This window comes from Colletotrichum acutatum (assembly GCF_030867785.1).
Source record: "Colletotrichum acutatum strain CBS 112980 chromosome Unknown BDZ83scaffold_28, whole genome shotgun sequence".
Classification (NCBI taxonomy): domain Eukaryota; kingdom Fungi; phylum Ascomycota; class Sordariomycetes; order Glomerellales; family Glomerellaceae; genus Colletotrichum; species Colletotrichum acutatum.
The window spans coordinates 358,509-381,914 of NW_026849022.1; the positions used below are offsets into that span (position 1 = coordinate 358,509).

Consider the following 23,406-nt stretch of genomic DNA (forward strand, 5'->3'; position numbering starts at 1 on the left):
GGTGGAGTTTCCTGATCGGGGAGCACGCTGTGCCTGGGTCGGAGAAACAGGGGTTGCCCTCGACGACCGGCCGAGCTTTCATCTCACCTCCCGGAGATCACCAACCATTTAGAGACGATCGTCTCATGCTCGCTGCGGCCTGTCATTTCAAATCTTCGTGTTGTATTCAACCCGCCAAGTCGGGATTCCCTTCTCAATTACTGCTTTGCTTAGTTGCGTCTATTATGATATCCTATTAATTGCCCCTCTCAACTGTCAATCCCAAGTTTGCGCGAACGCGCTCAGGGTTTAGACTCTTCTGGTCCCCCTGTGCTTCCCCAGCTTGTTCCGAGGCATCTCGCGGGAGGCAGAATCACCCGGCTCCCAAGGAGAATGTCATCGCCATTTAGCCCCTGACGCTTACATTGGTGTATTTCTATTATAGTCATCAAGTGACCATCCACCTCTCGTGGCTGGCAAGTGTCGTTGTGGTGCTCAGTACACGTGGGATTTTCTTCTTCGCGGGGTTCTAGATCCAGATCATCTTACGTCCTAGGAATCCCCGGCAGCTGGAACACATAAGGCTCATAAGCTGATGGAATGGAGTGGCCTTGGGACAAAATGTCAAACAATCTGTCGAATGCCGACGTGCTCTTTTTGTGCTTTCAATCAAGTATGGATAGGCTCATCTATCGAAACATAGTTTTGCGGGGCGTCTCCAGAAATCCACCAAGGGTCATCCATCAACGACAGTGCAAAATTCATTGTCCTGCTCACAAACGCGTCTCCCTGCTCATGAGACCAGTGCCACCACCAACAACCCAAGACGCGATTTCGCGTTGGCACGGTCGGCAAACTCTCCAATCCAAAGGCAATCACGCGCTGTCGCCAGCGCGACTCAGTAATCTCTTCCTACGTGAATTGTCTTGCGGGGGGCGATCCGGACCCGGTTGCGAATGCCGTCAAATATCTTCATCCGCCAACTGAGTCGACCCACGTGCTCCTCTCGGGCATTATAATCTCTCCGTGTGTTAACGTGGAAGTCTTGCGGGTAACCCAGGAATTGTGAATCGTATCCAACGGCTGACAGCCATTCTCTGTCGTACAATCTCTTCACTTTGCTCTCGTATGAGACGCCTCGGCCCTCGAGCCTGGCCAATTCCTCGCGGGCGAGTTTGTAGGCAATTCGCAGAAAAACAGCTGCCGTCATGTGGCCTAGTTTCATTAGTCGAGTCACTCACGGTTTCGCTTGTTCTGCCAACTCACTATCGAAGCCAGCCTGATGGGCTGTTCCACGACGTCCATAGCCATAAGCTGCATCCCAATGGATGCTTGGCTGCGTTCTGTTGCCATCGAACCTGTTGTATAGATCCATCAATGGGTCTTCGCCCTCAATCGTGTCGTCATTGATGGCCAACAGCTTCGTGTCTATGATGAATGGAAATAGTTTGTGTATCTTTACCCGGAACTCATCCAAAGTATCAGGGAGGTCGTCGATGAAGGTGTTGTAAAGGAACAAAAGGTCCATGAATTGGTTGTGTCCAATGATAATTGGCTCGTATCTTCGAACAAAATCCTCCAGCTCCTTGAGGGCATCTGCTACTTCGTTCTTGAGTGTTTCAGTGGATAGTTCCTCGAGATCTTGACAAAGGTCGTCCCGAAAAGTCGGCTCATACCAGCTGTCATACCAGCTGGATGTCCCAGCCATGATATGCCGGGTACCGGTGTCGCCCTTTTCGCCCTCGCCATCGGCCACTCCCTCCAGACTGCTTGAAGATCCGCCGCTGTGGCTAGCCGAGTGAGCTCCTTGAGTATCGGTGGTCTGTGAGCGGACGTTATGGAGAGGGGAAGAGTCAGTCCCGGGCCGGCCGCTACCAAGATCGGGATAGCAACGTTCGCAATGAACATCATACACCAAGGGCGTCCGCTCGCCATGTCTAACTCGACGTCTGGATGGGGCTCGCTTCTTCATACAAGGGCACTTGCCTTTAGTGGCCAAGTTTGTCTGAGATGCCATTTCGACGTTCTGCCCTGAGGACGTACTAAGGCAGCCTGTGCCAGGGTCGTGAGATGTGCAGCACAAGTGACAGTAGCGATCAGCAACTTCGCCCTCTGAAGGTCCTTCCGACTGTTCTGATGACGTAGGGTGGATGAAATCATGAACCTCACGACAAAAGGCATGTGCTTCGCCAGGCCAGCCAGACATGGCTTCGACAATTAGGTCGGGGTTAATCAGGTCGGCAAACTTGCCGCCGACAAGGGCTTCGATAATCAGTCGAATTCCTAGAATAAGTTAGCCGCCGGTGAAACATCATACGTCTAGGGGAGTCTACCTGTGTACTTGCTCAACGATGCGTTGAGATCGTCCTCTAAAGACTCGCGTCTCTTGGCGATGTCAGCTATCTCTTTTCTCATCATCTTCGTCTGCGCTAGTGTATACGAACTTTGGCTTCTTGTCCATCGTCCCGCTGAGAGATGATCACGGTCGTGCCATGGTTCCAAAGACGGCAACCCATTTGTGGCACAAGCTCCCGAACCTTTCTACGAACGGTTAGTTCGTAGACGCTCATCCGTTTCTTACTTTCAGAGTTGGGTAAGAGGATCTTGATCTCTGCAGCTCGCTATCCAATCTCGAGGTTAGTATTACGATAGAAGGGGACAAGAACTTGAGAGAAAGGGTCTTTTTCGGGTACACAATAAAGGGATAAATGCTACTTACCATCCATGGATCGGTGTAAAGCCAATTTACAATCGTATTATGGGCGTAAATGGAGAACGTAGTCAGACATTCGTCATGCTCGTTGTATCCATGATCTCTGGCGTCCCAAGGCTCTTGTCGGCGCTCCATCTGTCGAGTTGCCAAGCGGGCCTCTTCGCGGCTGAGGTACGGAACGCAGTCTTCAAAGATCTTTTCCAGCCGGATGCCTTCCGATCGAAGAAACTTGAGAGTGTTATATGACACAGAAAGGCTCCTGTCCAAGCCTTTGACGAATGTTTCATCAGCCCGTGTTTCCGTATGGAGGTAGGGACTGACAGTGAAGCTGTAGGTCTCGGTCTTGTATGTGCCATCTGCGGATCTGTTAGAATACGATGCTGGCTTCTGTGTGGACGATGGGAACACAAACCCGACAATTTTTCAACACAGGTGATCCCCAGTTCGAAGACGTTGAACTTGGATGCAATGTTCTTGGCCGATTCATAGGTCTGCTGGTTGGTTAGGTTGTCGTGTCTGTTTTCCGAGCCCTTGTCCATGATGCCGGTCATCTCGACGTCAATGGCGATGTATCGAGACTTCGCGATTGAGAGCAGAATCTTCGGCAGCTGCCGCCAGAAGTTTTCTGACGAGACTTCCATGTTGGGCGCCGGAGTGCTGTCAATTTCCTGGTTCCCAGTGGTCGATCAGTGGTCGAGAAGGAAAGGTAGAAGACAAGTGGAAGGATGAGTGCGTTAAGGTGGAGGATTAAGAGGAGGAATAAGGGAAGGTATGTGCGGCTCAAATGGGGGAGAAAACAAAAGCCATCGAGAGAAGATTGACTCAGGAAGGAGCCTCCCAATTCTGCAAGAAAACAGGGCAAGAGCACTTGATCACTTTGGCAGGGCAGGTCCTTCAGCGGAGTGTTTGTCCGTGTTCCTTCCTGGTTCGTTGGTGAAGGTGGAATGGGAATCCTAACAGATGAGAGATACCCTACTAAAAAGGCTGAAGGTCTTTGAACTCTTGTATGACCGTAGCAAGACGAAGATCTGAAAGGAATCAATGCCCTTCTCATTGAGATTTCTCATTCGAGGTGCCAAATACGTAAAGCCTGAAGCTGATATGTCAGCATCACATATACTTCATATCTTTTCCATGCGTAAATGATACGTACGCATTGTCAAATTGAGAAGTTATCCCCAAACTTAATGAGGAAAAGGTCAAAGAGTTCAACTCTTATCTTTGCGGACAGTGGAATCTATAAAACCCGAGACTCTTACCAGCCTCAGGCGTAACGATGGAGGTTTTCTAACAGCGGTGGGATTCGAACCCACGCACCCGTGGCGCAAGGGGACGCTCCTCGTTAAAGGAACGCCTCTCTGATCCCATTGCGCCACGGACTGTTGAAGAAAACCAGAAGAGTTGAGACATATAACGGTAGGCCAGGCGGTCAGGAGGTCGGGGGGAGGCAGCCATGGGATGAAGGAAGAGGTGGGGCTGAGGCTTGTGGCTCGATGTGAGAGGCGAGAGGTGAAGTTCACGAGAGGAAGGAAGGCGCGGGGTAAGGTAGGAGAGGGTGGGCTTCGGAAACGCTGCTATGGGTTTGTCTTCGCGGCCTCACCTCTAGAGATTACTGTTTGTGGTTATACGACGTAGTTGGACACGATATCAAATTGGTAGAAGCAACCTTGCATTGCGTAAGAAAGTATAATACGTGTCAAAACTGGAACTGCGAAGATGAAGTAGATGAAATTGTGTTTCTCTACATATCTACTTGAATTCCCTTGGCATGAATGGCTTCATGAATAATGTTTACACATGTCGGCACGTAAAGACCCAATGTTTCAGCAATTTGACAAACTATGTGATATCTCGAACGACATTCCATTATTGCTGGTAGATTTTTTTACTCTTGAATAGCGGTAAGACCAGCATGTATAGAGAGAAAGGTCTCAATTCGCTCAAGTTGATGGAGGATGACATGGTATCTCGTAGGCAACAGGCCATGTCTGCATGCTTCCAAGGCAAAACCATCTCGAACTGGCTACGATTCTCTAGTCCGGGGAGCAGAATTACGTGAAAATGAGCATCTCACACCCAAGTCAAGCCCAAATTCGAAAGCTTGACACAGCACAATCAAGCCCTGGCGAGGTAGACACGAACATCCAGCGAAAGATTTGATTGTACAAGTTTATCTATGATACAACAGCGTTACACGTCCTCTCAACCGTTCCCCAACAACACTTGTCTGCCTGCCCCCCATTTTCACCACTTGAGAGAGATTTCAAGTTTACACATGGCGCCGGCCGAACCAAACGAATATGGAGGCATACATCTACCGGTCGACCATCATGCCCCGCACATTGTTGTAGTAACCCGGCTCCAGCACCTCGGCGAGCTCCTCCTTTGTCAGCCACTTGAACTCCTTGTACCCAAACTTGTTGGCCGTCAGGTCCGCCTGGCCCGCCATGATGCGGCCCTTGAGGAAGAAGGTCTTGCTGCCGCGCTCAAAGAGCTCGCCGCGCCGGACCTGGGTCTTGGCCACGTGCACGGCGGCCGGGCCGCGGCCGACCATCCACGTGTTCATGTTGACGCCCGCCGTGTCGTCGAGGATTCTCTGCGCGGCCTACGAGTATACAAGGTTAGTAAAAAGGCTCAGAATGAAAGAGATGGTAGTCACAAAGGACGAAATAGGAGAGACTCACCTCGTGAAGGTTCTCCTCCGTGGACAAGCCCGCCGCAGGAAACTCCCAGACGTCCTTCTTGCGACCGGCCTTCCTGACGACGAGGTACAGCGTCCTCTCCATGGCGCGATCCAACCTCGTCTGGTCCCCCTGAATATCCGCCTCCGACACCCGCGGCGCCAACGCCTCGGGCGGCGCCCGATCCTCCTCGGGGATGATCTCCGCGTCGTCGCTCACGCGCATCACGGCGTCCTTGAGCAGCAGCTCCACCGCCTTGTCGTGCTTGCTCAGCCCGTCGCCGACGGCCAGCTCGTCGTCCCACGCCGTCGACGCTTTCCCGTTGTACACGCCCAGCTCCTTGGCCACGGTGCCCTTGCGGTCCTTGACCTTCATGTTCCAGTCAATCAGCGCCGGCGTGTCGGGCTTGAAGTAGACGGACGTGATGAAGGGCATCGTCAGACGCTCGTTGAGGCGCTTCTGGTAGAAGAAGTAGGACTGCTCAAAGTCCGTCAGGGGCCGCGTCAGGAGCGGCGCCCGGGTGAGGATCACGCCTGCGCGGATCGAGGGTGGCGGGATCGTAATGTCTGCCGCCGCCGCCTTGGGATCGGTCGGTTTGCTGACTTTTGACGAAGGGGGAGGAGGAGGGGGAGCGTCGGTCGTGGTCGTGGTGGTTGCGGCGGCGGCGGCGGCACCCGAGTACGCTCGCGAGGGAGCTGGAGCTCTAATCTGGACCCTCGCGCATTGTCTGCAGACTCTGGGAGTTGCTGTAGGGGGGACTCAAAGTCAGCCAATTATCTCAGTGTTCATCTGAAACATAAACATACATTGTATGCGCCCGAGGGCGGCGAATGCGCCTCTGCTGGAAGCTGTCATCGTGAAAATCGCTGGGTGTACGGGGTCTCCTCCTTGACACCTCAGTCGAGAACCTCTAGATGGGAATTGAACTTTTTTGCTGTTCAAGCTCGGCAGAGGTACGTACCGCGTGGCCGGGCGGCGCTTACCTAAGATCGGACGTCCAGCGAGGTGCACCGTGCACGGGTGCAGCATAAGGTAAATCTCGTGGTGCCTCATGTTGTACCTGAAAAGCAAGGTCGATCTTGACAGGCGCCCGGGTCAACATCGCGCCTGACAAGCGCGGGTCTCCATCACGTAAGCAGAGGTAGCGGGGGCTGAGGTGGGTGGGACCGCGCAGAGCCTTTATCAACCCGACGCCCTGCCGCGAAACTTTTCCCTTTTGCTTCTTCTTCTCTTCACGGCACCATTTCCTTATCGTCAAGACCTGTTCCGCCTCCAGAACGTCCTGATCATTTATTCCGGTGCCCAGACTAAATCGCAGTCTTTTTTCGCTAACAGCACCTGCAATTCTCTTACTGGGTTCATGTTAGATAGCTACTGCATACACATCAGCGCCTTTGACCGCTGTTTAACAATGGCTGGCTTCTGCAGCCGCATCAGCAGAGTACGGAGTGGACTCGTGCTATGTGGCAAGCAATGCTTCGCGATAACCGCATACATGAATTTTATGCTCTCCGTGTCACCTGATGCTGCGGACTATGCTGCTACCCCTATAGCTCGAGCGTGTTCACGAGCGCGAGTGCTTCTCATTCAGAGTCGTAATGTCCATTCGTCGTGTCATCGTCTATCTACCTACTACAGTACAGAAAGCCTTTCCAGCCTAATCTTGGGTCTCGCCCTTCATAGAGTCTCTTTCCAAGAGATCCGAGCGATTCGAGCTACTACGAGACCCCGCCCCTAAGATACACCTGTGCCTCTCATCCGCCCAGTCCCAGAGACACGGGAAATTCAAAGTTGAAATTTTGCAAAAAAAAAAGAAGCCTCCTTTGGAATGGAGTGTTGGGGTATTAGACCGCTTGGTTCGCTGCCAAACACCAATAACGCCTAATGCCCGGTACCGTTCGTTCGTTTATGCTGCCGAATGCCGCTTAGGCCTTGAGTTCCTCAATCGCACGGGCCACCTCTTTGGTAGCGATCTTTTCGCATGTCTTTTTGGCGTCATCGTCCAGCGTCTGCGGATCGCGAAGGCCATCGTACAGCTTGCGGGAGACGTCTCGATTGATGTTTGCATATTGATCGGTGGTAAGTTCCTTTGCGCGCCAATGGGGCTTGAGGGCAGCCCGGACGATGCCGCTGATTCTTTCCTTGGTCTCAAAGGGGATGGCAGATCGCGTAGGCGACGAATCCTGAGACCGAGCAAAGGTCGGTCGCTGGCGATTCGGTCGTTGTGGGCGAGGCTGGCGAATTTCCGCGCCGTTCGATCGACTGTCAGAGTCACTACTGTCCCCGGCGTTTCGGGTCGGCGAGTAGTTGGCCTTGGGGAACCGCGGTTCCACATATGAGCTTAGGGATAGCGTAGGTGAGCTGGGCCGGGGATGGGGAGGTGGAGTGAGAGAAAGCGCCCGTGGCGAGTTTCGTGATGATGGTGAGGGGGATGTGACTGGTGAAGAGGGGTCAACACCAGAGTGAGTGCCGAAATAATTCCGCACAGTCTCGTCGTCGGAAGGTGCGCTCATCTCCACCTCCTTAAGCAGCGACGACAGGAATGATGGTCCGGGTTCCGTGTTGATGGGAGACTGGACGCGCTGTGTAGCACCGTTCGTCTGAGGCCTCGATGCCAGAAGACTCGTCGGCGCGGGTGACGAAGTTATCGTCGGTGCGGGGGCGAGTGCGGACACAGTGGAAGGGCCGGCACTTGACGCGGTGCCAGATCCAGATCCAGATCCCGACACTGAAGCTGAGGCAGAGCCCGATGCGGAGCCTTCTCCCTGCAAAGGCAATCGGCGTGTGCGAGGTCGCTTCAGCTTACGCTCGGGTTCCTGAGCGGGTTCTTGAGGAGAAGCCGTGGTAGATCTCGACTTTCTCTTGCGGGGATTGGGAGCGCTCGTCTCGGCTTCGCGAGCCCTCTCGAGGGCGCCCCAAGCCTGCTGCTCCTCTCTCGTCTCGGGAGCCGGCGGAGGGGGTTGCATGACGGGTTCGACTGGGCCACCGTCGAGGCGATGACCGACGGTTGGGCGAATATTTCTTGCAAAGATGTCTCTGGCCCCTAGACGACTGGCGATGCTCATGCGCTGCTCCCAGTCTTGGTGTTCTTGGATATCGCGAAAGTGTCCTCTCTGGGCCTGGGCGCGGCGAAAACCCTGAAATAAGTCTTCGTCTTCGTGGTTGTCGAGGTCGATGTCAGTAGCATCGTAAATGCGACTCGCAATCCGGTCCCATGCACCCTGCCACTCAAGGGATCTTGCCTCGCGTCGTGCGTTTCTAGCTTGCAACTGGGTTCGCAACAAGCCTCTTTGAGCAGTAACGTTTCGTCGGTTTGCTGAGCGTGCAGCTCGGTTCAAAGGCCGTGACTGGATCACTTCCACATCTGAAGCCTCACTAGGGCTGGATCGGCTGGCATTGTTGTTCTCATCACACTCAAAGCAGTACCAGGACTCGGTCTGGGGAACACCAGACAGGCCGATGCAGTGTGTATGATAGGCTGCATTGCAACCATCGCAGAGGAGCAACACCTCTTCATGATCCGAGGACTCGCAGATGGGACAGGCAGGACTCGGCTCCTCGCCCTCGCCCTCGGGGTTCTCCTGAAGCCATCTGTGGATATCAAACTCCTGCTCTTGCTTCTTGTCTTGAACAGCGTACGAATCGATAGGGGGGCCTGTTATTGTCACCAACGTTAGTTTCTTCTTGCTAAAGCTGCTGCTGCGGGCGTCTGTTTTGAGGCGGGATGTCTTGATACGTACCGTTGAGCTCAGATGAGAGGCTGACCTCATTGAAGGGTGTGCGGCAAATGGGGCAAGTATTGGAGTTCTTGGCCCAACTTCTGATGCACTGATCGTGGACAACGTGATTGCAGCCGACGAGGGTAGCAATGTAATTTGACTCTGGTTCTTCCAGTATTTCGAGATCTGAGTCGATGGCACGGTACGTTGGCTGTGTCGTTGTTGTGGTGGTGGTGGTGGTGGTGGATGCTGTTGCTTTTGCAGCTGCTGAGCCCGCCCCGTTTCCAGTAGCAGCGTCTTGCTGCTGTTGCTGTTGCTGCTGCTGCTGCAACGAGGGGTGCTGCAGCGACTCCAGGCATATGATGCACTGATCCGGTTCAGTCATTGTGGCAACTGTGGTAGTATCGCTTGAGGTTTGATGAATTCATAAAAAAACGTCTTTGAGCAGGGCCAACGGATGGCTTTGAGATTGCAGGAATATGTACGTGGATCTTGTTGTTGTAGCCGTGATTGTGCGAACTTGTTTATGGGCTTTGTTGCCTTGGTGTGTCGGTCGTGGGGTGGCAGATGGTAGGTAGATGGAAAAAAAAAAAAAAAAAAAAAAAAAGAGAGGTGACGAGTCGTTCAGTGTCTGGTGGTAGTGGTGGCAGGCCTGAGGTGGGAGTGCTGAGGCGACTGAACGGTTGTCGGGTCGCTATCAGTTGAGTGTACAAACGCACGACCAACTTGGCAGGTTGCTGAAGAGTGGGAAGGGTACCAAGGGCGGGCACTTTGGAGGTTGGAGGGGGAAAATGGAAGGTGGCCCAGGTTTGGTAGGTGAGTTCGGTATGTCCTGCGTTTCTGGCGGGAGATGGACTGTCAGTCGGTTCGGGGGACGTTTCGCCGCTGCGCTAGGCAGGGAAACGAAGCAGCAAAAAAAAGGACGAGTAAGATATACGATAAACTAAAGTAGCGGGTGTGGAGAGAGGAGCGGGCTTCAAACTTTGGCTGGCAGTGCTTTCTGATGAGGCGAGACCAGCAGGAAGAGTGAGAAGGGAGAGAAAAGGATCTGGTTTGGTCGCCTTTCTTTCAAAGTGCAGATGAGGTAGGTATGTTCGTGGGTGAGGTGCCCACTGCCACTGGGGGACGGGGGCGGTATGGGAGTCTTGGGAGTCTTGGGAGAGGTGGTAGGTAAAGTGGTGGTGCTGGGCTGCCCGAGAGAGAGACCTTGGGACCTGGAGAACTGGATGGGAATTGTAAGAGGAAAGGTTTGGAGAGGCCAGGACCCCCAAGGCGGTTTTTTGCGAGCTTAGCGCACGCCTGCAGCTGGTCTCAACTGGAGCCAATCAACGACCGGCTGATGCAGCGGTGCGCCACGCTCCTTGCACCTTGGTCCTTCGTCCTTTTGCACCTTACGCTTCGCAGTCGATGGCCCACTGGGCTGGACTGTGGACAGGGACCTCATGGAACTGCATCCCATGCCTCCACCAGCAACGGCAGCACCCTCAAAGTCACACTCCGTCACTCACACACACCCGTGGACACAAACGTGCATCTAGACGCATGCTCGAGGCAGGTCGATGCACTGAGACGGACCGGACTAGCCCACTAGGGCCGCTGCAAGCCTGCAAGAGCACATACTCTCCATGGATCGATGCAGGAGCCGGAGCATCAACACCAGCCCAGAGGCAACATCTCACCTCACGGACATCCCACGCCGAGGAAACACAGAAAAAGACCCTCGGAGGGTAGGATGGCCCGTTGAGAGATGTAACTGCTGCAGCAACGACTCCTCCTACTCGGCAGCATTTTCCATCTGGAAGTGTAGGTACGTAAGTACGTACGGGATACCTCTGGCGGCTGGAAGAACAAAAGGGAAACGATTCGGTACGTACCTTGATTTGGAGGCAGAACCCAGACAACAACCGCTGGGAGCTTGCGTGGTTGCGTTACTTCGACTTTGCGTTTGCCGGGCCTTTCTCCTCACGATTCGACAGCTCCTCTCAATTGTCTATTGACCAACCCTCCAATCAGGTAGGTATTGAATGACAGAGCGCCCGAGTGCCAGAAGCAACTGAGAGTGAAAGAGCTATGTCCGGGGGGAAACGGTGGGAAGGGGGAAGGTGGTAAAGTGGGCGGCGAGTCAAACACTCAATGGATTGACTACTTGGCTCGTGCGACATTGGTTGGTCACTTTGGTGACTTTTTGGTCAGGTACCTCGATCCAGCTGAGCGTGGGTGTGATGGATCATGGAGAGAGTCTTAGGTCGGTTCGATAGGTAGGTACCTAAGTGGCGGATGGCGTTGAGAACTTGAGACGCCTTTGATGGAGGGCGAGGTGTGAGGGCGTCTACGTCAGGCCCTCATGTCAGGTGTACTGCGTAAATCGTACTTTGTCGCCTAGGTAATCCCAAGTGTTCTCTATGTGAGTGTGAGGTGAGGCAAGGCAAGGCAAGGCAAGACAAGGAGGTAGTGTTCCGAGTTGGCGCGCAACGACGACAACGTCAGCCCGAGTAATAGAGGGAGAGGGGGATCTGGAGACAACCGCGGGACAAGCAGAAGCAATAAAAAAAGTGCAACGGTGGGAAGCGGTCGAGGACGGAAGAATGATGATAGCTGAAGAGGTAAAGTCGGGGCGCAGGGCGTGAGGTATTCGGCGCTGGAATGGGCCAGGTCGACAATGGGTGCTATCTCCGCTTCCAAAAATGGGCTGCACCCATCGCGGATGACGGGAGTCGGGGGGCAGTGGCAGTGGCAGTGGAAGTGGCAGGCAAATGGGCAATCGCCAATCGGGAGGGAAACTACCTCAGGTACGGCGCTGTGTCCGTAAAGCAAGGTACACGTGAGACCTTCATGCCCCTCGTTTCTCGGAGGCCGACGAGATTGGTTCGATGGGGCCTGACCTGCGTCAGGTTGCGAACCCAAGCCCAGAGTCCGGCCTCTTCCTTGGTGCTTGGTGTGCCCGAGCGACTTTTTTCCCCCATTAAATCATTGATTGTTCGTTGATGGCCGCTCGTCCCGGCCGGCTGCTACTTTACCCTTTCCCACATTTAATTGCCAAAGGGGGAAAAGACACGGGAAGGGTAGGAAAGCCAGATGCAGCGATCAGAATCAGCCAATTTGCCGCGGATGTATACGGCGATTTATACCCATGTGAACCTGCTCTCGTTTATGGCGGCATTTCCGCGCAGCAAAAGACCACTGCCCGTAGTCCTCTAGGCCTCCAAAGTGTACTGTCTACCGGGTACTTGCGTGGTATTGCGGACGTGGATACTTTCTGGTACTTTGAACTTTCGTGAGATCCTCGGCTGGCGGGTGGGCGCTGTGTATGTGTGTCTCTGCTAAGATGGCATACGCAGCGTTATAAAAAAACAGGGCCGAGGTGAGAAAGCTCACCTCACCGACTTACATAGAAAACGGAAACCCACTGTGCTTTTTGGTTAACTCGTCTTCACCGCGACAGCCGGGCCGCCTCATTGGCCCGCTGCCTGAACCCCCAGCTGCATTCGCGCCTTGTAGGTCTAGAACACTGGGATGAGTCAAGTTGTGATTCGACGTGGCATCACTACCGTAACGACTGCCGCGCACTTGTTCGCTTTGCCTCGAGAATGGCCTCCGTCGACGTTTCAATCCGCCCCAGAACATCGAGATGACTACCGGGCTTCGTGAGAACCTTGGTGGAACACGCACCCCAACGCAGGCACCCAAGCGGATCATTCCTCTTTGCCTTGCCAGTCGTAGAGATGACTGGAGATGACTCGACCTCGACGTGGACACCTTTACGGCGTCGTTCTCTACGATGCATCACAGTTACGTAGCCTGGTGGAGGAATCTCTCATGGCGACTGGAGCAAATCTTTGTTTTGATGTTGGGTGGCCCGCTTCGACGCTTCAACCACGCGGCTGAAGATGACGGGGTCGATGACTCTCTACATGCCAACTAACTCCACACGCCCTGCCAAATGACCTCGCAACGCTCTTCACCACTTCACGATGTGACTTGCCTGAGCAGGTTGGTGGGCGTACCTCAGGGACGGACGGGGAGGGTTAAGCGATCGGGAGGGGACGTTTTGTTTGTACGTCAAGTTCTTTTCATTGCTGACCAAGTGGTCCCTCTGGCAGCTGACCGAAGACCCGTTCCGTTATGGCCATCGTCAGGATGTAGGCACGATATCCGATTTTCCCAACACCGCCCGAAATGCAAAGCAGAAACCATCCACCATTCGTAATCCCGTCCCTTAAACCTCAGCGATCTCTCTCAGACGACGGAGAGTGGAGCGCATGGCAGCAGCGGCGGGGGTGCTATTGCAGAGTGTTAGCGTTCAGTTTCTAGTACGACTTCTCGTCGTGTGACAACATACGCGACAGTGTAGGCACCGCCAGCAACGGTCTTGTTGCAGCCTCTGCAGTTCCAGATGCCGGTGGAGTGGCGCTTGACGGTAGGCTTGCCGCAGAAGGTGCAGGTGTACTTGGCGTGCTGGGAGATTTCCATCTTCTTGACCTGCTTACGCAGGGAGGCACCGTAACGGGTACCGTACTTTCCGGTCACTCCGACCTTCTGTGAGGTTGTTAGAAATCTATGACTTCAATGTTCAGGATTCATGACCCATCGCCGATCGCGTCAAGATAGCCGCCTAGCAGCAAGCAGCCCCGAGATGGGAGTCTAGACGAGAGAGAGATTCGACTTTTGGCCGAGGTGTTACTATTGTTCGTGCATAATTCGAGATAGCTCAATTGTCGACAGTGGGGTAAACCATGTGGTGCACAGGATGTCGGGTGGCTTTCGAGGTCAATGGTTGGGAGCATTTGCCTTCCTGGAGTCGTGATATTTCGTCAAAGCTGGCGTCTTTGGTCGTTCGCTCGTCTCGTATGTGTCTCTCTCTCTCGTCATCGTCTCGCGTTGCGCTCGGGGATACTGCGTAGGCAGCCTGCATGTTCTTCCCTAACCCAACCACCAAACCGAGCCCGTGATGGATGCCATTGTCGCCAATGAGGAAAAATCGTGGGCCGGTTTCGACGCGGGGTAGGGGAGTCCAAGCAATGACGAGAAAGTCGATGAAGCCATTCGTCCTGGATAGGGTAGTAGAGCATTACGAACCTTCGTGCGCTTGGCCATTTTGTCGAATTTTGGGGGGGGGAACGGGTTCGTTGACTTGAAGTGCGACGAGTGGTGTTGACGGTTCCTCCAAGGCGGTTGAAATTTCTAGAGGATGGTGTTGAATTTTGTCAGGGCTTGCCGACTCCGTTTGTGCGCTGGGAAAGCGAGCACGGGCCACAGTTGACGCGAAAAAGGGAATGCGGCAGAACTCCGGCAGTGGGGTTTGACCCGCCCTGACGCAACCCCCGAGTCCATTCTCGCGAGTCTCAAAAACTTGAACCCATCACTACACGTGACCCAGCACCTGACTTCCGGTCGCAGCTTACCTAATGCTCGACTTGGCGCATTGTCCAAGAGGTTGCACTGAAGGGCCTCTTCAAACGCCCGGGGAGGAGGCCGGGAGATCGGCGTCACAGCTGTCCGCTCGGCCCTTCTAAGCCGTAAGTGGAAAGCACAGCGCCCGGGTGGTTGTCACGAAGACGCTAGACCGCCGAGGCAGCGCGGACCAGATGCCTTGAACAGTTGATATCGCCGTTTGCTACATCACAAAGTTTGCGCTCTCGACGGCCGCAGCGTGGAATGTGTCACCTCAATGGACAGCGAAACGGACACATTTTCGACGGATCATCGTGCATCTGTGAAAGGGGCCGGACGTTGGTGCCACTTTTCGTGGCGTGCTGGGATATGTAGACATGGCCGGCCGCCGCATGACTTTTGAGTGTAATCATTGATGTCTGAGACTCTCGCACCCTGACTCTTTTTTTTTTTCTCTCTCTTCAATCCTGCAACTGCACTTCCTTCTTCTATTCTCCTGCAAGACCAGTTTTATCGTTGGCAAGAAACATCGTGCAAGCGTCAGAGATGCCTTTCAAACAACACGGCCGTCAGTACGACTTGGTCGTTTTTGGTGCTACCGGTGTGTATAAGTCGAGGGATGCGGTGATGATGCAACTCAACGTCCAACCGCTAACAACTGCAAAAAGGCTATACCGGGACATTCGTGGCAGAGCACATTACCTCCCATCTGCCGACCAATTTGAAATGGGCAGTTGCAGGCCGATCGGAGACGAAGCTCAAAGGTCTTGTTGCTGAGTGCAAGAAGCAGAGTCCCGACAGATTGCAGCCTGGTACGTTGCAGAATTTTAAGTTATGCCGAGATCAGATGAGTGTCTGATCTTTACCAATTATGTGACTGTGTCGGCGTCTTCCATTCGCAATCGTGCTGGCAACGGATGGGTCTACCACGCGCTCAGGATGGCAAGCTGAGAAACAGCCTGTATTGAAGGGGGGAGTGGTGACGAGGTGCTCGAGAGAGGGGCTGGACATGTCATGCAGATGCAGGCCTAGCCAAATAAGTCACCACTTATCAGTACTAACCCATTTCACAGAAATCGAAATCTGCGGCCTTAACCACGAAGACCTCGAGGCGCTCGCCCAAAAGACCTATATTCTCATCACTACCGTCGGTCCGTATGCAAAATATGGCGAGTTTGCCTTCCGAGCCTGCGCCGAGAACGGCACGCACTACCTCGATGTTACAGGCGAGACCCCTTGGACCGGCACAATGATTGGCAAATATGAAAATGCGGCACAAGAAACTGGCGCCATGATGTTTCCCCAGATTGGAATCGAATCGGCACCGCCAGACCTCGTCACCTGGTCGTTGGCCAAGCAAGTTCGCGAGAAGCTCTCGGCCAAGACGGGCGCCGTGACGGTCTCCATCCACAAGCTGGAGTAGGTTCTTTTCCATCTCGCCGTTCCATTGATGATTATTGGACTGGGGTGATCGTGAAACATTGACAGAACGTTGCTCTAACCCCGAAATTTGTCTGGTAGTTCGGCTCCGTCTGGCGGTACCCTGGCGACGGTCCTCAACTTGTTTGAGTCATTCACGATTCAGCAAGTAAGAGACCAGCACAAACCATATGCTCTCTCGCCCGTTCCAAACAACAACAAGGTTCAGTCGCAGACGTCCCTGCTGACCAAGTTGGTGGGATTGCGAAACGTCCCCAGCCTGGGACTGATGACTACATCTATTGCTGGGATGACGGATACGCCCATCATCCAAAGAACGTGGGGTCTCTTGGCATCTGTGCCTTCGCGCGAGAAGCAGTTCTACGGGCCAAACTTTTCGTTCCACGAGTACATGAGAGCAAAGGGTTACCTCCAGGGGATGGCTATTCACTGGGGACTGGCGTTCTTCGGCTTGCTGCTTGCGACTGCTGCGCCGTTCCGCAAGTTGGTGAAGAAATTTGTTTACGAACCTGGCCAAGGTCCGGACAAGGAGCTGTCAAAGAAGGACAAGATTGAGTACCGTGGTATTGCCAGCCCGGATAAGGAGTCCAAGACGGAGTTTCCCAAGGCTTACTGTCGTGCTTGGTACGACGGCAGCATGTACTACTGTGAGTTAAATTTGGTTTCCTCCAATTGGCCAAACATGACGAAATGCTGACTGGACACGCACACAAATAGTGACGGCTGTTCTGTTGGCTCAAGCTGCGTCGACGTTGTTGGAAGAAGACGTCGACCTACCCGGCGGTGTCTTTACACCGTCGTGCTTGGGACAGCCGTTCATTGATCGATTGCAGGGGGTCGGCTTCCACTTCGAGGAGAAGATCCTGGAGCACTGACGGGCTAGCGGAGTTGTTGGTTCTCAATTGATGATGACTTGAGGAGGATTTCGCTTCAATGTAAACGACGTATGCTGTAATTATTGAAACATATGCTTCGTATTCAAATTTCAATGAACGGGTTCATGTGCGTGACGATCGTTACCGCATAAACTATCTGCCCGCGAAACAAGCTGACAACAGGATGCAACGCCGATTGTCGATGATAGCCAGGGGAGCTTACAACAGCTACCCAAGGTAAGTAAATAGGTCAGGGGTTAATGGTCGTAACCTGAGCCAATTGACAGCACTTGCAGCGCAATGCTTACAATTAGGTTGGCACTGGAGATGCATCCCAGATGTTCTCTACTTCCCATTGTGGGGTTTGTCGCCGGCGCGCTGGATCGACCTAACCGGCCTATCTATCTACCTTAGGTAGAGAGGGCAACTGGGCGCATATCAGAGCGAGGTACTCCGTACCCAAGGTAGGCATCTAAGGAACCTTAGGTACTGCATTCCATGTGGCAGACGTCGGGTAAATTAGCGCCCCGAAAGCAGCTTTCCCCGCAGAATTAGAGGAGCACGCAGCTCGAATGGCCAGGCCCAGGAGGCTCCCCAATTCGTACAAAACTTAGGACGTCATCAGTCCATGGTGCATGAGGTGAGGTGCAAACCCAGCACTGGCCGGACCCAGCAAGCAAAGCACAGGGCAGTCTCGGTCGCTTTCCACATCATCCACACCCAGCAGTGACCTTTCTCCGGAACCCGTCCAGCCGTGGATAATAATCATCTACAACACCTTGTACTCAGTTGCGACATGCGATAACCCACGAACCGACGATATTCTCTTCCTCTGTTCAAGTCGAACCGAATTACAGTTTTTTCTTCTTTTCTTTTCTTCTTCCATATCTGTGATACCCCCTGAGCTGTGAGAGAGGTAGAGGAAAAGAGTAAGAGAGAGCGAGAGAGCGCGTGGAGAGAGAAAGAGAAGAAGGAAGCTTTTTCCGAGGATGGATCAGACAACAACAACAACCGCATCGGCCTCGGCCACCGAGAACACGCCTCTACTACCAACGACAGAACTCCGCCCCAAGTCATCGCGAACCGTCACGTTCAACCCGAACCCCGTATCCAAGACCATCGAGCCAGAGCCCAATTTTCAACGATCAAAATCAAGCCACGGCAACAGCCTGGCGACGAGCCCTGGTCAGAGCTCAGCCCTGTCCTCCATCAACAGCAAGTTGCGCAGGAGAAACAGCCATGGCGCCGTGCAGAGCCTGCCGCCGCAGATGGTGCCCAAGATCGGTCCCCAGCGGAGCACCAAGAACGCGCAGAAGCTAAAGCTCCTGCCCAACCCCGAGCTCAACGAAGAAAGCCCCGACGAGGAGAGCGGGAGGGACGTGTACTCGCAGTACACCAGGATCAAGGACCCCACGGCGCGTAGGGATGCCGCCCGGCTGGGCAAGGCGGACCGCGACAGGCTGCCCAGGGTGACGGCGTACTGCACGGCGAACAAGTACCAGATGGAAGGGCTCATGCGCTTCCTCAAGGGCCGCGGCAAGTCGAGGGGCGCCAACCCCAAGCTCATTGACGAGTGCATCTACACGGCGTACGACTATAGCAAGACGGTCGAGAATAGGCACGATCGTAGAGTTGGCGCGCAGCCCGACCCGGTACAGGCGTACGAGAGGCGGCACTCGACGGGCGACGTCTCGGACAACGGCTTTGCTCGGGACAACCTCATCGACCTTCAGTCCGAGGGCCGGCACGACTCTGGTTTCGCCGACGGGTTCGAGGGCGCCAACAACGAGCACGCGATGGTCGAGACCAATCCTGACTTTGACACGCAAATCCACACTCCGGAGGTCTTCCTCTTTGACTACGGAGTGGTTGTGATATGGGGCATGACTCTGGCCCAAGAGCAGAGGTTCCTCAAGGAGCTTGCCAAGTTCGAGACGGAGAAGCTGTCGCCAGATGATGTCGAGACGGAGCACTTCAACTTTTACTACACAAAGGAGTATCAGGCCCGTATCTACAATGACTTCATCACCCTAAGGGACAAGAGAAACTACATGACCAAGCTGGCCATTTCTCACGCCCTAGCACAGAGCGTCAAGGTAAGGAACATGTTGAACGAAGGAGGAGATTGCTCAGTGACTGACCTATTCGGGATAGACATCGCTGTTCGAGGAACTGATTGCTTCAACCGTCGACACATGTAAAGACATCCCCACGCAGATCGCGCTGACGGGCAAGATCGCCCTCAGCCGCACGCAAATCAACATGCAGATCGGCGAGCTCTTCATCCTCCGCATCAATATCCATCTCAACGGCTCCGTCCTCGACACGCCGGAGCTGTTCTGGGTCGAGCCGCAATTGGAGCCCGTGTATCAGGCTGTCCGAACCTACCTCGAGATGGACCAGCGCGTCGGACTTCTAAACGAACGCCTGGATGTCATTGCGGACCTGCTGGCGGTCCTCAAAGACCAGCTCAGCCACGGACACGGAGAGAAGCTGGAATGGATTGGTAGGCCGACCCCCCGCGCCCCTTTTTCTTGCTTACCGCGCGGCCTTTTGCTGACAACGCCTACCTATAGTAATTGTACTCATTGCGGCCGAGATTGTCGTCGCAGCCATCAATATCGTGGTTGACTTGTACGCATCGGATTAGTAACATTTATGACACGCATACAAAGTAGGGATTGGGATTATTTTTTTCTCTTTTTGCACAGCGGGTTCTTCACAGGCGAGGGAAAAAGCTCAGCAATTGGGAAGGTAATTCGCACAAAACAGGGCACACAGAACATCCATGAGCCCCGTCAAAGTGGTGCAATAGAGAATGGGCTTCACAGCGCAGATCACGTAGCTGGAGAGTGAGGGTGCTATCCTAGTCAGCAGCAGCAACAAACCACTCCGTTTCCGAGGAGTCGATTATGGTGTCTCTCGTATTGTACAAATAAATAAAGAATGTTCTACCCGCAAAGTCCCTCCCCAACGCCATAATACCTGATTACAAGGACGATGTGCTGCGTGCTCATCAATCGTCCGCCTTGTCGTCCTTGTCGTCGGCCGCGGGCGTGTCGTCTGCCTGCTCCTCGGTATCGTAGTTGGTCATCTCCACGTCTTCGTCCTGTGACGCAGCTGGTGCGGGCTCTGGTGACTTATCGCGCTCTTCATCATCTTCGTCCTTGGCCTCTGCGCTCTTGCTCTTGGCCGCAAATGCGTCCTTTTCCTTTTGGTACTTGGCCATCTCCTCCTCAGAGCGGGTCTGGAACTCCTCCTTTTCGCCCTCCGGGAGATCCTTCCAACCGCGGGCGAGCTCTTCCTCAATGTTGGCATCGGCGTCGTCCTTGTTCTTCTCCTCAAGAGCGGGCCGCGTGTCGGCGCAGTACATCTCGAACGCGTTGCCGGGGCGCTTGGGCGGCTTCGCGATGCCGTTGGTGCGGGCCGACGCCTGGGTATCGGCGTTCTGGGTCGCGTCGCCGCCCTGGGTGTGGGAGAAGGTCTCGGAGCTGGGTGAGACGGTGGCGGCGGTCTGGCTGAGGGGCCTGGAGTTGGCCTTTGCGGCCGAGTCGATCTCGGCCAGGACGGAGGGCTTGCGGTGACCGCGTTTCGTACGCAGAGGCTTTTCTTGCGGCTGAGATGGTGTCAGCATCCTGCTTTGTCGTCGAGGTGGGCTTGGCGGAGGGCCTACAGTCGGGGGCGGGCTCGGGCTGCCGTCTGAATCCTCCACATTGGCGCTCGTTCTCTTGGCCAGCTGTTCGAGCAGGAAGGCTCTCTCCATCCGCAGCTTCTCAATTTGCCGTCGGATCCGGGCGAGGCGAACTCGGGTCGCGTCGTTTTCCTCCTCGACCTCGCCAGTGCGCTGCTTGAGCTGAATGCATTTTCGCCGATAGGCCTCTTCGACGGAGGGAGGTAGGGAAGGCGGAATCGCTGAGAGGTCGATCGCGGGCGGGTTAGCTCGAATGATCTTTTTGGGAGGCATTGTGCGTGCGTGGGCTATCTGGCGATGTTCCAATCGTATCAAGTGTGAAGAGGTGGGAGAGAATTGGCTTTTTTCCCCCAAGACAAGGTACGGGGGAATGAGTTGCGACAGAATGGGGTTCGCGGCGGATGTCAAGCGGAGCTTTGCGAGGGTGGTAGGTTCATTGATTTTCCAAGGGAGTTTACAAACGTACCGGATTGCGGAGCCATTATTACGTATCTGCAAAGGTCAAGAGTGATGAGGGTAGTACAGGGCACGCCGAACGGACGAAAGAGATGAGTTGAGGTTCGATTGCGACGCGGATCTGAAGATTGCAGAGTTGGAATTGGATAAAAGAGCGCGCGAGGGAATGGGCGATCGTCGTCACAAACCAGCACGCAGCAAACACGCCAGCTGGGAAGTGCGAGGCTGGCAGCTGCTGCTGTCTCACACAGACAACAGGCACGCACCTGAACCTTGGGGGATTGGAAGCAGGGGTTCCAGTGTTACTTTCTCCGCCCGGACGGGGTGGTTCCAGCACCTCTCAAGCTGTGGCCCAAAGTTTAGAATGCACCAGATGCGCCGGATCGGAACAATGGCTCGCCTGCAGCGTCGTGATTGGTCATCCCCGGTACCAGCCCACCAAGGCTGCAGCAATACGCTCCCGCACCACACACGCCTTGCACCCAGACTTTTTTTCGAAAGGCCTGCCGTGGAGGAGGAGCTGCCGCAACCATATCATCAACACACAGGGTACATTCTACACTGTTGTTTTTGAGCCTCACGACTGACACCGCCCCGATTTACGAAGCGCATCAGGTCGGTGGCCCATCATGTCTCTCAACATCCCCAACGCGCCGAACGCCAACCTGTTCAAGCAGGGGTACAACAAGTGAGTCCCCTTTTTGCAATCTGGAGCTCCCCTCCCCTCCCCCGCCTTGGATGCCCGTCACCGACACTGACCCCTCGTAACCAGCTACGATTCCGAAGATGGAGCCGTCCTTCGCAACATCGACGCCTGCCGGGCCATCTCCTCGACGGTCCAGACGTCTCTTGGCCCCTACGGCCGCAACAAGATCGTCATCAACCACCTCCAGAAGATGATCCTCACCTCAGACGCCGCCACTATCCTCAGAGAACTCGATGTCGTCCACCCGGCAGCCAAGCTCCTGGTCATGGCCAGTCAACAGCAGGAGGCCGAGATGGGCGATGCCACCAACCTTGTCATCGTCCTCGCTGGCGAGCTGTTGAAGAAGGCTGAGGACCTGCTGCGTATGGGCTTGAAGACGTCAGATATCGTTACCGGTTACGAGCGTGCACAAAAGTTCGCTCTCGAGACGCTCGAGGAGCTTTCTGTCGACAAGGTGGAGGATATCCGCTCGCAAGAGGAGCTCAGCAAGGCTATCCGCACCGTCGTCGCCAGCAAGCAGAACGGCAGTGAGGACTTCTTGGCTGACCTTGTCGCCGAGGCCGTCCTGGCAGTGCTTCCCAAGAACCCCGTCGGTTTCAATGTCGACAACATCAGAGTCGTCAAGATCATGGGTGGTGCTCTGGAGCAGAGTCGGGTAGTCAAGGGTATGGTCTTCCCCAAGGAGCCGGATGGATCGATCAAGAAGGCGCAGCGTGCCAAGGTCGGAGTCTTCTCCTGCCCCATCGACACCAGCCAGACCGAGACCAAGGGAACCGTTCTCCTCCACAACGCCAAGGAGATGATGGACTTCACCAAGGGCGAGGAGTCGCACCTCGAGGCTGCCATCAAGGAGCTCCACGATGTTGGTATCAGAGTAGTCATTGCTGGCTCAACCGTCGGCGAGCTGGCCCTCCACTACCTTAACAGATTCGGCATCCTTGTCATCAAGATTCTCAGCAAGTTTGAGCTGCGAAGAATTTGCAGAGTGGTTGGCGCAACCCCTCTTGCCCGGTTAGGTGCACCGATGCCCGATGAAATGGGTTCCATCGACGTTGTCGAGACGCTCGAGATTGGTGGAGACCGTGTGACCGTGTTCAGACAAGAGAACGAGGCCACAAGAACAGCGACCCTGGTCCTCAGAGGAGCTACCCAGAACCACCTGGACGACGTCGAGCGCGCTGTTGACGACGGCGTCAACGTCGTCAAGGCTATCACTAGAGACCCTCGCCTTGTACCCGGCGCGGGTGCCACCGAGATCCAGCTCGTTGAGAGGCTGAACGCTCTCGGCGAGAAGACCCCTGGTCTGTCGCAGTACGCCATTCGCAAGTACGGCGAGGCCTTTGAGGTCATTCCGAGAACGATTGCAGAGAGTGCTGGCTTGGATGCCACGGAGGTTCTTAGCAGGCTGTACGGAGCTCACCACAAGAAAGATGACTGGGCCACCGGTGTCGACGTTGAGGTAGGCCCAATGGTTTCGTTTTCCCTGGAACGCCACGCTAACTTTTCCAGAATGACGACGGCTCTGGCACCCTTGACGCCCGCGATGAGGGCATCTTGGACCTGTTGGTCTCCAAGTCATGGGCCATCAAGCTCGCCACCGAGGCAGCCCGCACCGTCCTTTCCGTTGATCAGATTATTGTGGCTCGTCGGGCAGGTGGCCCCAAGCCTCCTGGTCCCAACCCTGTAAGTCATATCTTGTGTGTACATCGACTACAACGTGCTGACATGCAGTGTAGAACTGGGATGAGGACTAAA

General features: G+C 54.6%; 8 protein-coding genes across 8 annotated transcripts; 3 read left to right on the top strand and 5 right to left on the bottom strand.

Annotated features, from left to right (window-relative positions):
• Positions 1-409: 409 nt before the first annotated feature.
• Positions 410-3,333, bottom strand: BDZ83DRAFT_772724 (ribonuclease H-like domain-containing protein; the record flags this gene model as incomplete). The annotated part of the gene is made up of 7 exons (XM_060515392.1): positions 410-1,194; positions 1,246-1,850; positions 2,019-2,262; positions 2,313-2,364; positions 2,424-2,516; positions 2,729-3,056; positions 3,110-3,333. The coding sequence occupies 7 exons, from the start codon at positions 3,331-3,333 to the stop codon at positions 878-880; spliced, it is 1,863 nt and encodes a 620-aa protein (XP_060367044.1). The 3' UTR covers positions 410-877.
• Positions 3,334-4,826: 1,493 nt separating this feature from the next.
• BDZ83DRAFT_614614 (39S mitochondrial ribosomal protein L46-domain-containing protein) lies at positions 4,827-6,416 on the bottom strand. Its single transcript, XM_060507846.1, has 3 exons — positions 6,180-6,416; positions 5,377-6,119; positions 4,827-5,297 (listed from the first exon to the last, which is right to left on the bottom strand). Exons 1-3 carry the CDS (start codon positions 6,400-6,402, stop codon positions 5,007-5,009), a joined length of 1,257 nt encoding a protein of 418 aa, XP_060367045.1. The 5' UTR covers positions 6,403-6,416; the 3' UTR covers positions 4,827-5,006.
• Positions 6,417-7,298: 882 nt separating this feature from the next.
• On the bottom strand, positions 7,299-9,477 carry BDZ83DRAFT_718169 (uncharacterized protein; the record flags this gene model as incomplete). The annotated part of the gene is made up of 2 exons (XM_060512035.1): positions 7,299-9,028; positions 9,114-9,477. 2 exons carry the CDS (start codon positions 9,475-9,477, stop codon positions 7,299-7,301), a joined length of 2,094 nt encoding a protein of 697 aa, XP_060367046.1.
• Positions 9,478-13,308: 3,831 nt separating this feature from the next.
• On the bottom strand, positions 13,309-14,186 carry BDZ83DRAFT_750487 (60S ribosomal protein L43; the record flags this gene model as incomplete). The annotated part of the gene is made up of 3 exons (XM_060513924.1): positions 13,309-13,372; positions 13,432-13,628; positions 14,169-14,186. The coding sequence occupies 3 exons, from the start codon at positions 14,184-14,186 to the stop codon at positions 13,309-13,311; spliced, it is 279 nt and encodes a 92-aa protein (XP_060367047.1).
• Positions 14,187-15,029: 843 nt separating this feature from the next.
• On the top strand, positions 15,030-16,798 carry BDZ83DRAFT_573593 (saccharopine dehydrogenase; the record flags this gene model as incomplete). Its single annotated transcript, XM_060504629.1, has 5 exons — positions 15,030-15,084; positions 15,152-15,295; positions 15,557-15,902; positions 16,005-16,570; positions 16,641-16,798. The coding sequence occupies 5 exons, from the start codon at positions 15,030-15,032 to the stop codon at positions 16,796-16,798; spliced, it is 1,269 nt and encodes a 422-aa protein (XP_060367048.1).
• Positions 16,799-17,401: 603 nt separating this feature from the next.
• Positions 17,402-19,702, top strand: BDZ83DRAFT_614635 (uncharacterized protein). Its single transcript, XM_060507847.1, has 3 exons — positions 17,402-18,894; positions 18,953-19,304; positions 19,375-19,702. The coding sequence occupies exons 1-3, from the start codon at positions 17,788-17,790 to the stop codon at positions 19,446-19,448; spliced, it is 1,533 nt and encodes a 510-aa protein (XP_060367049.1). The 5' UTR covers positions 17,402-17,787; the 3' UTR covers positions 19,449-19,702.
• Positions 19,703-21,239, bottom strand: BDZ83DRAFT_614637 (HMG box protein). Its single transcript, XM_060507848.1, has 2 exons — positions 20,472-21,239; positions 19,703-20,414 (listed from the first exon to the last, which is right to left on the bottom strand). The coding sequence occupies exons 1-2, from the start codon at positions 20,760-20,762 to the stop codon at positions 19,815-19,817; spliced, it is 891 nt and encodes a 296-aa protein (XP_060367050.1). The 5' UTR covers positions 20,763-21,239; the 3' UTR covers positions 19,703-19,814.
• A 335-nt stretch (positions 21,240-21,574) lies between these two features.
• On the top strand, positions 21,575-23,387 carry BDZ83DRAFT_650068 (T-complex protein 1; the record flags this gene model as incomplete). The annotated part of the gene is made up of 4 exons (XM_060510343.1): positions 21,575-21,633; positions 21,718-23,110; positions 23,161-23,338; positions 23,383-23,387. 4 exons carry the CDS (start codon positions 21,575-21,577, stop codon positions 23,385-23,387), a joined length of 1,635 nt encoding a protein of 544 aa, XP_060367051.1.
• Positions 23,388-23,406: the final 19 nt, after the last annotated feature.